Here is a 13,142-nt window from a genome sequence, read left to right on the forward strand (position 1 = left end):
CTGGCTAGCTCTGAAATTTAATAATGAACCAAGCTTTTTCCTTCACAGGTGATCTTCCAAGAAAAAGGAAAAACAATAAACCCGACGAAGTGCAGATCTGACACCTACTAAGAAATTTAATCGTAACTTTATTGCCATTGTATGCAGAATGTTTGAGGACTATGAGCAGTTTTCCCTGCAAAAACACCCTGCACTTTGCCTAGTTATTAGTAGTCATCTTTGTCTGAAGATGACCGTGCAAAGCTTCTGTCAGAGTGATAATCACACTTGAGATTAGAAAGCATGATACGGAGTACAAAGACACCTCCCCCATATGGCAGCACTGCAGCTGCACCCTCCACACACACCTAGTAATGCAGACGGCACATACAGAGCACATCCTAAGACAGATGCTTCAGTTTCTCACGTACAAGTTTCATGTAGTTTAAAAAAGATCCCTCTTTAAACAGCTATCAAGGCTTTGTAACTGCAAACAAAATAAAAACCCCAATAGCAGAAGGAATACTAGAGTACAGTCAAGCAAAAAACACCAGGTTTTTACACAGCACACTTGAACGACATCCAATTTTCATGCAAAAATATTTAGAAGCATCAAATGAAGAGTTAGAAGACCTAACAAAACACAAATACCTGCTCTGAAAGTGTTACAGCCCCAGCATAACAAAAAACCACATATTTGTTCTTCTGCAAAGACAGCATTAGTACAACTGATTTTCGCTGGTCAGTCCTCAACAAGAAAGTTACTTGTACCAGGAAAAAGGGCTGAATTCTGCAAGGCTAGAGTGTACAAGATAGAAGTTACATGTTGCAGTCAGTGCATACATTTAGGCTCACCTTGGTTAGCATTTGCACCCTGAGGCAAAGCATTGGTTAAATTGGGCAGCTCGTTTCCATGGTTTCCATCTTCCCAGGGACAAACATCCACACTGTTCCATTTTTTCAGCTGTTTTAGCCAACTGGACTTCTGCTCCAACTTGCAGTGGGGATTTAAGACTATACACATCCACAGAGCACCTGATTTTAAAAAAAGTGCTAAATTATGTTTTCTATTAAAACATGCAGCAGCCAATGACTAATTGCAAACTTCTACAGCATAGACTTTTCCTCCACTCAAAGGTTACTCTGCTTGCTTCCCAGCTATGCTTAACACCGCACAGACTGAACTCCTGACAGAGGATCTTGGGCTGGCGCGGCCAATCTGAAGCAGCTGAAAGATGGTTCCAAGCTAGCCTTCTCAATTAAAAGGCATTAATTAGTAGGTCTTTTATATTAGAAATCCAGAGTTCCCAGTGTATGGCTCATCAGACAGGAAGGAACATCAGTCAAAGGCAAAAAGATGTTACAGAAGTTACATTAACCAAGTTTTTCTTCTAATTCTTGTATCAGAAATGAATGTTGTTTCATATTAATGAGAACTATCAGCATCCTTCAGCTTCACATTACACCAAAGACACATATTAGTAAGACAAGCATGTTGCAAACATATATTTTCACACTCAGAACCCATCAGAAGTACTCATGTAATTCATTCCCAAATGCATCTGGGTCTCAGATAACCAGTACAACACACTAGTTTTGTGCAGTGTGGTAGGACTAGACGTTTTTATACCAATTACTTCAGTAATTTGGTTACTCTAGAAAATTTGTTTTACATTTTCTGTTTAGGGAGTTCTAAGGGAAGGCTAATTTGTGCTGACATATCACATACCACCATTTCATAAACTGCTCCCTAAGACTGTATCTAGCACAGCAGGTATAAATGCATCTGGATGTCTAGAAGCAAACCTTTCAAATGGAAAGGTTTTGCTCTAAATCAGCTGTCCCTTCACCAGCTTGAACTTTGACAGAACCATGAACCATGAAGACATCTGAAAGTACTGTTTAGCAACACTTCATTTGCTCATCAAGGACGTGCCTTATACACTAAAAGAGATCACAAGAAAATGCTTAGACTATACAATGTTCATGATAGGCTGGAAAAAAAGCTAAAGAATAAAAATGCAGCTGGTCCTTCTAGGATAATAAATATCCTCCATTCTGGGATCCTTTTGCTAACTAAAAATGCAAAATCGATATCCAGGGCACAGGGCAGTGCATCACATTCATTCCTAAAGTAACTCAGGTAGGCCCCAGTACAGAAATGAATGGAAACAAAGCATGATTCTCTTAAGGTTAAGTCTCCTGCAATTCGACACTAACATATTAGGGGAAGCAATATAAAAAAAATATGAAAACCAAAACAAAATACAATATGTTACTATTCAAAACACCAGAGAGATACTAAATACTGCATTTTATTACTGCACAGTGGATTAGAGTAGAGCAAGTGTTCTGGGTTCAGGAAGTGCCTGAAACTTGCCATGGGTGTGAATAAGGCCAACACCACTTTTAAAAACTTACTTTTTTATTTTAACATATTATTTTCTTTAAACACACTTGCCAGCACACTTCACTCTCCAAAAGGAGTCAAATTACAACTGGTTCTTATTATTAAGCATCAATGATTCAGTACTGCCCAAGACAAAATGTATGCATTTCTTGCTATCTGTAAAACAAAACATAAGATGCAGCACAACGGAAAGCCTTGGAGAGAACAGTTGTGGGCTTGCTTATTTATTTTCAGAATCAAGTATGACTTGAAGGCATAACACTGTACCTCTCAGCATCTAACAAAAACAAAAAAACCCAAAAAACAAACAAAACAAAACAACAACAAAAAAAAAACCAAAAACAAAACAAGCCAACACAGCCCCCCCCAAAAAACGAAAAAAACCCCAAAATAAAAAAAACCCAAAAAAATACCCACCAAAGAACAACCAAACAAAAACCAAAACAAACCAAAAAAACAACAAAGAATCCAAAACCCCCAAAAACCCACCAATGTAATACTTTGTAACCACAATCCCAGCGTAGTCAGACTGAAGCAAAAGCAATGTGGAATATCTTAAATCCACTCAGTAAGTACTTCAATCATCCATCAAGGCAGAACACACACTACTGTACTGCATCATACCCCTACAGAATAAGTGGCCTTTTTTTCCTCTACATCTAAGGAACACCCCTAGAGGCAAGACAACTGACCAGCCTCCTAAGGAAGCTGCACAACACATGTGGTACATCTGTAAGGAGAGGGCAAGATAACCCAAAGTATTAACATGCTTTAAAAATATCTGTAGTTTCATGTGGGAAACTATGTCAACTACGAATGTAGTTAGGCTTGTTAGTAGTCATCGTCTCTGAAACTCAGGCAATTTTCATGTAAAGAACGAGTGTACTTCCAATAAACTCCTCACAACCCACTTAAAATTTCAACAGAACCCACAACTGCACCCTGTTCCCTATGACTTCAGAGAAAGCTGCATGCAACATGTGAGATCTCAAACAGCTTAGATGGCTGTTGATTCCCTGCAGGAAGAGGACGATGAGACAAAACTCACAAGAAAAAAAGGGAACAGAAAGAGCTCCTGTAGTGCTACAAAGTGTACCACCTGGAAGAAGGATGCATAATGCCACTGATCCCAGACTCTTCAATCTATTTGGATTTCTAGGTCTTTTGGGTTACTTTGGGTTTTAGTGAGGTTTGTTTTGGTGTATTTTTTTTCCTTCTCTCCATCCCTGCCCCAGGTGTATGCATTTACCTCTATTCATATCTCTTCTTACTTCTGCTCCCTAAACACCTTCCCCCTCCCCTGACATGTGCTCCATTCTGGCTGTTTCAATTCACTGATTCCCGCCCTGCTCCCCACACTGAAGAATCTGAGGAAAATGTTCACTTGTGCCCAGACTTTATCATATGTCAAATGGCAGGAGCCTAGAGGAGGATATTCTTATTTGACTCTGATGCTGCTCAGTGGAAGCCCCCATGAACTAGCCGTGAAATGTCAACACCAACCTGAAGGCATACCCTAGTCTCAAACAAGGGAGTTTCTATTTCTGCCTGATGGTTCCCATTTGTGGAAACTGCTGATCATGTTCACCCTTTACTACAGAAACGGCTGATGGATAAAATGAAGGCCAGGTACTCATAATCTGCAAGAAAGGTATCAAAATCAATTTCTAGTGACTTCAGCCTAAAACCTGCTGTTGGCAACAGTTCATGCTCCAAAGAAATTGGAATGCATTCCAAAATACATTCTTAAGTTTACATGTTTGATTACATTTAATGATGTCACCAATGCAAACTACAATATGAACAAAAGTCTCATTAAATAATAACACTTTTAAAAAAGAGACACCAAAACCCCAGAGAAAATATTTGTGTTTACAGACTGCCTCTCTCTAACATAGCTCTCTCTCATTCCTATCTCCTTTTCCCCAGATTTTTTTCATTACTGGTTCTCAGAATGCTGACACATCTTCCCCCCACCCCAAACTTCACGCTACTAGAACACAACTGAAGTTCTTGTTTAAATTCCTGGACTCTATCCTATGTCTTTTCAGTACAAAACTCTCCATAGCACAATGCCAAAACAAACACAATTCAATATACAAGAAGTTTTCGCCAGAAAATATTTGGAAAATATGCCATGCTGCAACTGCAATTTGATGCTTATTTCACAAGAGAAAGGGTATTAGAGCTGTCACATTGCAGTGAGGAATTGCCTATTTTGATTCAACACTAATCTCTCGACCTGAAAAAAGGCAGCTTTGCCAAAACAGACCTTTGGTTCAGACAGACCTCCTTTTGAAAATGCATAATTATCATTCATCTTTAGTGTTAATCACACGACCAAAAAAAAAAAAGAGGAAAAATTTACACGCAGGCCTTCCTTGCACATACAAGGGAATATGAGTACTTTTATGTTTCTCTGGAGACATCCATATCTTTGAATTTAGGGGTCAGCATGCATTTACATTGATCAGGATTTAAATACGCAAATTGAAAAAATGCTAAGAGCTTTAAGTCACTGTAAAAGTAGATGTAGTATAGAACAGTAGGATAACTACACATCCTGTGTACACACGTATCCATGAAGCTATACTGAGGACCCAGCATACTATTCTGTTCATCTGTTTGATTACACTCTGCTTTTCCAAAAAACATCATGCTATCTTTGTCAGGGTTGCTGTACAGCTGAGCTTGGGCCAGCATTTCCTCATTCACAACACCTGTGTAATCAATTGCTAGGACTTGGCCTTTGCGTTGGAATTATACATTTCATATACTTCAGATCAAGTATACAGTGCATTTCCAAAATTAAAATATTCAAGAAACAGGTGCTGTAACATTTCTTTGCCCCTTCCATTAATGCACAACTTCATCTTAAAAAAGAAGCTACAGGAGTAGTATTTGACCATTTCAAAGAAAATGTAGCCAGGTAATCAAGATCATTCCCTCTGCCCAAGAGACAAGACTGCTTCAACACCTGCAGCACACTTGCCACTGTGCCCCACTTGAGACTAATCAATTCTGTTACAAAAGCATAATCTCCCAGCATTGAAAGTGCAAGAAAAACAATACTAGCAGACAGAACCTATGAACGCTCTGAAGTATAAGTGTCAGCAAAGGACTTTAAAGTGGTTTCCATCTGTATTTTAAACACATACCCACTTTCACTGGGACAGCCACTTGGAAACCTCAAAGAAGGCACTATGTGGTGTTTATTGCTTCTGAATGACAAGGACAAGTGCCTTCAGAATAACGGGCAAAGCCATTGCCCTTCTCCAGGGACGGAGAGATCTCCACCAGAACAAAGCATAATCACAAGTCCCACTGGAGACTGCTCCAATTAAACAGTTGCCTTTACAGAATGGCAAAGACAGGCAAAGTGCTTCAGGACTATTCCCTCTTCAATCAGAACACCAAGGAAAACTACTCTCAGCACTCAGTTGCACCCAAGTTGCAATTTTATTCACAAACATACCTTAGTGCATTCTGGTTTCAATATTTAGCCTTCAGGGAAAAAGGTTTTGTTTGGTGTTGTGTTTTTTGGAGAACAGCGCTGCTTAATTTTGCACTAATTCATTCTATTAGTGAATTAAACTTTGATGTATTGGTCGTGACAAGTGCTTCATGCTGACTGTATTGTGTGTGATAGCATAATCACTCCTCCCCCTGCATTTCACACTAGCTGCCTGATTAACACCATAGATTACCTGCAGCTGATGGCATGAGGGAATCACCGCCCTTCTGCAGGCTAACCTCCAAGCATGCATTTCAGAGAGGGGAAGTGTAAAACAGAGACAAAATAAAATACCTAATTCCTTAAGCTTCTCTTTCTTGCTGCCCGCTGCTGTTATAAGGGTTAAAGGCACATGTGCATTTGGCTGAAACAGGTATTTACATCTTGAGATCCTATTCTAAGCTATCAGCAACCACGTGATCTGATTTCTGTTTCAAGTAACTACAAACTTCTGCTTTCTCTTTCTGTGTTTTCAACTTTTAACACAACGGAATAAGGAATTAACCACATGCTTCAGACATTTTGCATGAGCCTGTTGTTCTGGGTTATGACCTTTCATGAATGTTTTAAAAATTCCTGCATCTTTGCAGACACTCTGCCATTTGACCAAAGGGTTCCAAAGGTTTTCAAAGAACAGGAATTTGCTTGAAAGGTGTAGTTTACAGTGTGTCAATGGACTATGATCTCCCCAAGAGAATATTAAGGATCAGTCACATGTTCATTAGATACCCCTGTTGCATCTATAGTGCTCTACAACCTAACCACTGTAGCAAGACAGGGGCTATTAGTCTACAAAGCTGAAGAAAAGTATAAAGAACCTGCAAATGAACCTTACTGATTAACTTTCCTCATATTTAGAAAACTATCTAATGATTTGTTTACAATCAATCAAGTGAAGGCAAAAGCAAGGTTAATACTAACATATATAGTACAAAAACGGTCCTTTATCTTAATATAACTCTTCACAATTTTAACTAGCTGCCAATATTTACAGCTAGGCGGCAAACACAAAGTATGCTCCTGACCAAAATATGTATCAGATATTTTACCAATTACTTTATCTAGCAATATACTCTCAGTAGGAACAGTCTATCTTCAGAGACTTCAAGAATTTTCAGAAAGTTGATGTGACTGTAACTATAAATGCATTAAGCTACTTCCATATTAATTTATCCTTGAGATGAATGAATTCCTCTCACAGGTAATTTTTAAAGAAGAGGCAGAACAGGAGATGTTTGTCCCACAAAACAAGCTATTAATAAAGCAGAGACACAAAAATACATCTCCTTTACAAAAAATCACAACAAACAAACAAACAAACAAACAAACAAACAAAAACACGGAGCAAGTGCAAACACTCCCAGTCATACTGGGAATTACAATTGCCACAACTGTTCTCACAGAACATAAATAATGCACTGTAACTGACCAAAGGAATACATTCTGATTGTCTAGTTTGAATTCCTTCCTACACTTTTGTTTCACAAGTCACTTTTACCTTCCAGTCCAAACATGACTGTTGAGTTTTTAAAAAAACAGCAGACTTCAATTACAACTTCTAATACAAGAAAGAATCTAGCAGGTGCCTGGCTAGACAGCTTACTGACTACTTACCACAATGCAAAATTCTAAGGTTATTTTTAGTTTTTAGTTAAATTTCTCCAGCTCCGATTGTAATTTTCAGCTACGTTTAGTGGGTTTTGAAGAACTACCTTCCCTATAAAATTTTTTGTCTATATAACAGATAGTTATAAAGGATTTCCTTTGTCTTGACTTGACACACACCCAAGTGGCTTGATATTCTTGCATCTCTCACTTCCAATTTTTTTTTCCAGTATTCATGGAATACTGGAAAAAGACAAAAGATTGGAAAATAGCACAAGGCTACATGGCTGAACCAGATGTAAAGCTCAGAAGTCAGTGAAGACTCAGTAATTTCTCCCCATGAATCTATCACTTCTCTCTAGGTCTAGTATTTACTAGAAGTGACATTGGAAAATTGAATGGTAGGCCAGTGTTACTGAAGTATGAAAAATAACACTAGGGGAAAATAACACTATCAGCTTGGCTTAGAGTAAAACTCTGTCCTTAATCTTTGCAGACATGATTCCACAGTTAGGGCTGCAATGAATTGTGTACCAGCTTCAATACACATCATTTTTTAGGACATTTTCAAGTAAATCAGTTCAACATCACAGGAATTAAAAAAAAACAAAAACAACTGCTTTAATGTGGGTACTTACAAAAAACCTGAAGTACTTTCCAACTAACTAAACAGAACAGAAATGCAACTTTCTGTACGGCATTAAAAATAAACCCCTCAAGCTATGCTTACACACTAAAGGTAATTACTGTGACCATTATTTCTGAAATCTGATAAATGCCACAGGATTAGCTCAGCTGGTTAGAGCATGGTTCTAATAACATAAGGTTGTGGGTTTGATCCCCATATGGGCCATTCACTTATGAGCTGGATTCAATGATCCTTCTGGGTCCCTTCCAACTCACAGAATATTCTGTGAAATTACCTAAAAACCCCCATTTTTACTGTCATACTCTGGCCTCACATACACCCTCATTTCAAATACTATAATGGCAATGTCAGTAATGGAGGAAGAAGGAAATGATCCCCAGAGAAGGTGGACAAAATCCATCTTTGCAGAACAGCAGCCTGGCTTCATTCACTGAGGAAATGAAGGTGACAGCATCAACCAAGACACTGTAGGGCCATGACAGCAATTTAAGTCATCATCCATAACTCAGGTCTTAGAACAGCAAAACTGCCTTGTGATGCTAATTCTGACCTACTGTTAATTTAGCACCTCCAACAACAGAAATCATTCAAAGACACTGATATAAATCAACGGCTTGTTCTGTGAAAAAGCAGGTGTCACCTTAAGTGCATAACCTGAGGGTAAATGTGTTTCATAAGACAGCTGAGACTAAACAGTATTAATGTAACTATTACTTAAGCAAAGACAGCCTACTGGATATGATACAGTTTAAGACACAAATATGTGTAAGATACCACTCTACCTAGAAAAGGCCCACAATGAAAGACCAAGGGAAATGGTGCATCCAATCTCCCTTCAAAAACAGGACTTCCTACAGCTTTCATTTCAAGGCCACAAATGCCCTATGTACAACTGACTAATCTATACTTAGAAATCTGAAGTTAACTTTATTTTCTACATGAGCAGGGCATGGATACTTTCTTCAGCTTTAAGCAATACATGATGCAATTATAAGTGGGTGTATTCAACAATATTAAGACAATAAGCATATAAACTTGGCAGTTGAATTTCAAACTCAGTCTTGCTGTACTGTTTTATAAAAAACATAAAATACAGGGAAATTATCTCTACTAATGGCTGACCCAAAAAAGAGAGACTGCAAGAAGTATGCAGGTCCAGAAAAATGGTACTAGAGCACCAAAACTGTAAGGAATGCTTAACTTCATCCATTCTTTTTCATGCCAGCCCTGGAGTAATCATTAAGTCTGGCACCAGGAAGGAATTCCTCTAGAGGCATACTGGCAACAACCATAGCTGCTTTTGTCCTTTTTCCCCCTCCATTTAAGCACTAAGCACAGATAATCTGTTCAGAACAGTTGGCATGTCCCATTCATACAAGTTTGTCTCTAACTGCAAAGGGAAGGAATGCCTGAGACAGAAATATGGATAGAAAATAGCTTCATTCAGTTAAGGCTAAAAGAATCTAACGCTGTTTTCTAGAGATGCCTATAAATTTTCAGCAGGAAAAAATTCAGAGTGGTTTCCAAGTTTAAAAAAAAAAACAACAAACCAACATTATTTAACACTTGATCATTAGTTTGCTTATGGCAAAATGGTAACTAAATCTCTCTTAATTAGTCTATAATGATTCCTTTGCTAGCCTCAACATTTAGAATTAAGCTTTAGATGAGGAGCAAAGCATTACTAATAAAGATCTAGGCATAATCCATCAGGAAATACATTGTACTATTTCTCTGTATCACATGACTTTGTAAAATAGTACTTTAGTTTAACTTTTAACACAAAACTATATAATTCTAATCCAGAAAATGGTCAAAATACCAGTAAGTGTGAAATCAAAACAGACTATCAGCCTGACCCAACATTAAAAAGTGGTATACAACAGAGCAAAGTACTAGTGAAAACCTACTAAGAACTACTGCAGCAAAGCCATGTTATCCACCATACTCCTTTATAGAAATGGTCCATTTAATATGCTAGTATACATTTAGTATACAACAGAAAGGACTGCAAGAATGCCACTGGGACGAGCTTTATCATTTGAATGAGGCTCATTTCAGTACCACAACAGGTTCCTGCACTTAAACACTTTAGATTCCAATAGGTGGTTGAGATACAGAGATTACACAATAAATGTGGAGGTACCCAGCTGAACACAGAGAGTACCATTTAAGTTCTCATCAACATCATAAAATAAGATGACTAAGAGAGACCTGGATCAGCATGAAGCAAAACCACAACACATTCACCAACTCTATTCACTGCCTTGCCTTGCCAAGGACCTCTTTGGACACTTCTCCCCCATGACAATGCCATCACATTTCTACTTCACAAGAAACTAATCCTTGATTCTAAAAAAACCCAACTCCCCTCCTGCTTTAGGAGTTCTTAAATATCAAAATGGAGGAAATCTAGTAGAAATGCTTGTTTTGGAACAAACCCATGCAAATTATGTAAAGTTGCTTCACCCTGAAGATAAGCAATAGGATATAAAGATACTGAAAATGGTAGCTCACAGGAAAAAACCTGATCCTATAATCTACACGTTGACAAGGTGTTGGGCTCCATCACTCCATCAAGCAGTAGATACTTGTCTTAGATTCTTCTACTTGACTGCTTTCATCAGATTAAGCATCTGGGATTTAATTTAAGAGTTGCAGCTTTATTAAGCTGTCACAAGAGCAGCCCTACTCTGATAACAGTAGCTGGTCTAATTATGGCCTGGTTTAGGGTTGACAAGTACAATGATTCATTCATGGCACATGAGAAGCAATAAAAAGTTGTTTTGCATTACAGCTTTAAAAATGTAGACAGTTTTTTCATTTAATTTGTCACTTAGCTTTTGCTAAGAGGACTGCTAAATTGCAGTAAGAGGCAAATGGGGCTTTTAGTTTAAATGCAATCCCCGTATTTAAATGATCTGTAATGGCACAGTGCTCAAGTGGGAACACTCTTGTTTCACAGTGGGCCCTGATGGTGACATGTGACTTCTGTATTCAGGTCCTGTAATATCCATGTGGCTAAAGGGCTTCCAATTTCATTTCACAGCCAGAAGCCTGCAGAAAACACCAATTAACTTGCAGATCCCATGTGCTGACAAAACAGTCTCTTCCCAGTGTTGGCAGCGCTCAACACTTAATTCCAAAACAGAGCCTCACAGCCATCATGATCCCTGGGCTGGAGTACAAAGTCAATTTCCCCCCTTTTTTAGGGAAATCTTTTTATTTTTGATGAGAACAAGCAACTTTTATTTTGTTTTTCATGGATGAGTATTAATGACTTGCCCATCTACTAAGATTACAGAGTCCATTTTGTTTCTCTCTAGATTACAAAGAAAGCTTTCCTTCAAATCAGAGATCTCAGCTCAACAGGCATCACCAGGCATTTATTTTGCGTCTCCATTTCCATACTCCATTTTACCAGTGCAATTTAATTAAAAGGAAAACCAAGGGGCTTCAGATAATTAATCATTATGATATCCTAAACTCTTCAACCATGGTCACCATGAGTCAAACACCTAAAAAACAGCATGTGAAATGTATATACTGGGATACCATTTAAACAGTGATGTGAAGAATTCCAATTCTGCTTTAAACTCTGCGAAGTGGAATTGATGTATTACTGTGGTGAGTTGGAAGTAATCACCAGTGCATCACTGAAATTGCATCTAAATTCTCCTAGCTTGAGAAGCATCTGAGCAAGCCTTAGAGCTCTGACCTGTAACCTTTCCAACAGGATACCTCTGACATTCCATAAGTAGCATTATCCCATTCCTTGATGTTGAACAGGAAAATCTGCTAGGCAATTATTTTATTTTACTCCCTATCTAGAGGTTTTAAAAAACAACTGCCTAGTTATGTGGGCAGATCTAGACCTTTTTTTATTAACACGATGCTTTTGCTCAAGAAATTAGGATTTTACATTAAAAAATTGCCAGATTCATACTGACCTAAAGTATTTCATCTGGGGGTCTTGAATGGATGTTTCAGGGATTTTTAGGAGTTTTTTTCATTTTTATTTTAGGTGTGCAGGGTTTCACTGTTGTTGTTTTTAAATTAGCACCTTCATTCAAACCCAAAATGACTTCTACTGAAATCAGCAATTTACCACAAACTTGAACAGGAACTATGATCAAAGCTCAGTGTGTCCTTCCAATACCCTTGCCAACACCCAATGCCAGGCAGGAAGCATCACTTAAATTCTAATGAAAGGTTCAAATGACCCAGTGAAGGAGCAAAGCTGAAGTCATTTAAGTATGCTTAAAAGTCTATGCCAAGATGGAACTGACAAAGTGGCCATATGCCTAGCAGTTGGCAGACAGAATACCAAGGCAAGCAAGAGAGCCTTTATTAAGCAGAGTCTATATTTACTTACTTTGTACGCCCTAAAATTCTCCCTAACGACAACAAATGGCTACCTACCTGTGACGTACATGAGAGTACAGCTAAAAGATTTTTTTTGAAAGACATTATATATATTATATATATATATATATATATATATGCCTCCAGATTACTCTGAACAGGTAATAAAAACGTTAAATATGCAGAGGCCTGTGTCTCACATCTTCCATCAATATTTTGGTTCTCTGACACTCAAGAAGATAACAAGCCAATGTTTCTTTGTAACACCATGATAGCATGACTCTTTTAAACTCAGTGTCTGAGTTACCTCTTCTACTAGAACAGATCATGTGTTGCTGGGGCGACCCTGATTTTCCCTCTGCAGTCTACTATTGTAACTCTGGTCTCCCTTAAAATCTACTTGAACTTTTTGTACATTCATTTTTTTTTTCTTGAGATGCAAGTTTCACATGGAAAAAGTAATGTTTTATGTGAAAAGAGGGAAACTCAAGTAAAGTAAGATCCTAGCAAAAACGCTGCAGAAGCTTGTAGCCTTCACATCAGGTAGGAGTTAATCTGGAGCAATTCACACAACTAACAGCATCTTGGAGGTAACCTGCTATGCACCAGTGGAAGGAACC

General features: G+C 38.1%; 1 protein-coding gene across 1 annotated transcript in view; it reads right to left on the bottom strand.

Moving 5' to 3' along the window:
• The window catches only part of ZSWIM6 (zinc finger SWIM-type containing 6), a 107,874-nt gene that overhangs the window by 22,153 nt on the left and 72,579 nt on the right, over positions 1-13,142 (bottom strand). Inside the window, exon 5 of the mRNA XM_059492956.1 lies at positions 835-1,014. Within this exon, the coding sequence (XP_059348939.1) occupies positions 835-1,014 (180 nt within the window). The remainder of the gene's footprint in view (positions 1-834; positions 1,015-13,142) is intronic.

The sequence above is a fragment of the Ammospiza nelsoni genome, chromosome Z, assembly GCF_027579445.1.
Source record: "Ammospiza nelsoni isolate bAmmNel1 chromosome Z, bAmmNel1.pri, whole genome shotgun sequence".
Lineage (NCBI taxonomy): Eukaryota > Metazoa > Chordata > Aves > Passeriformes > Passerellidae > Ammospiza > Ammospiza nelsoni.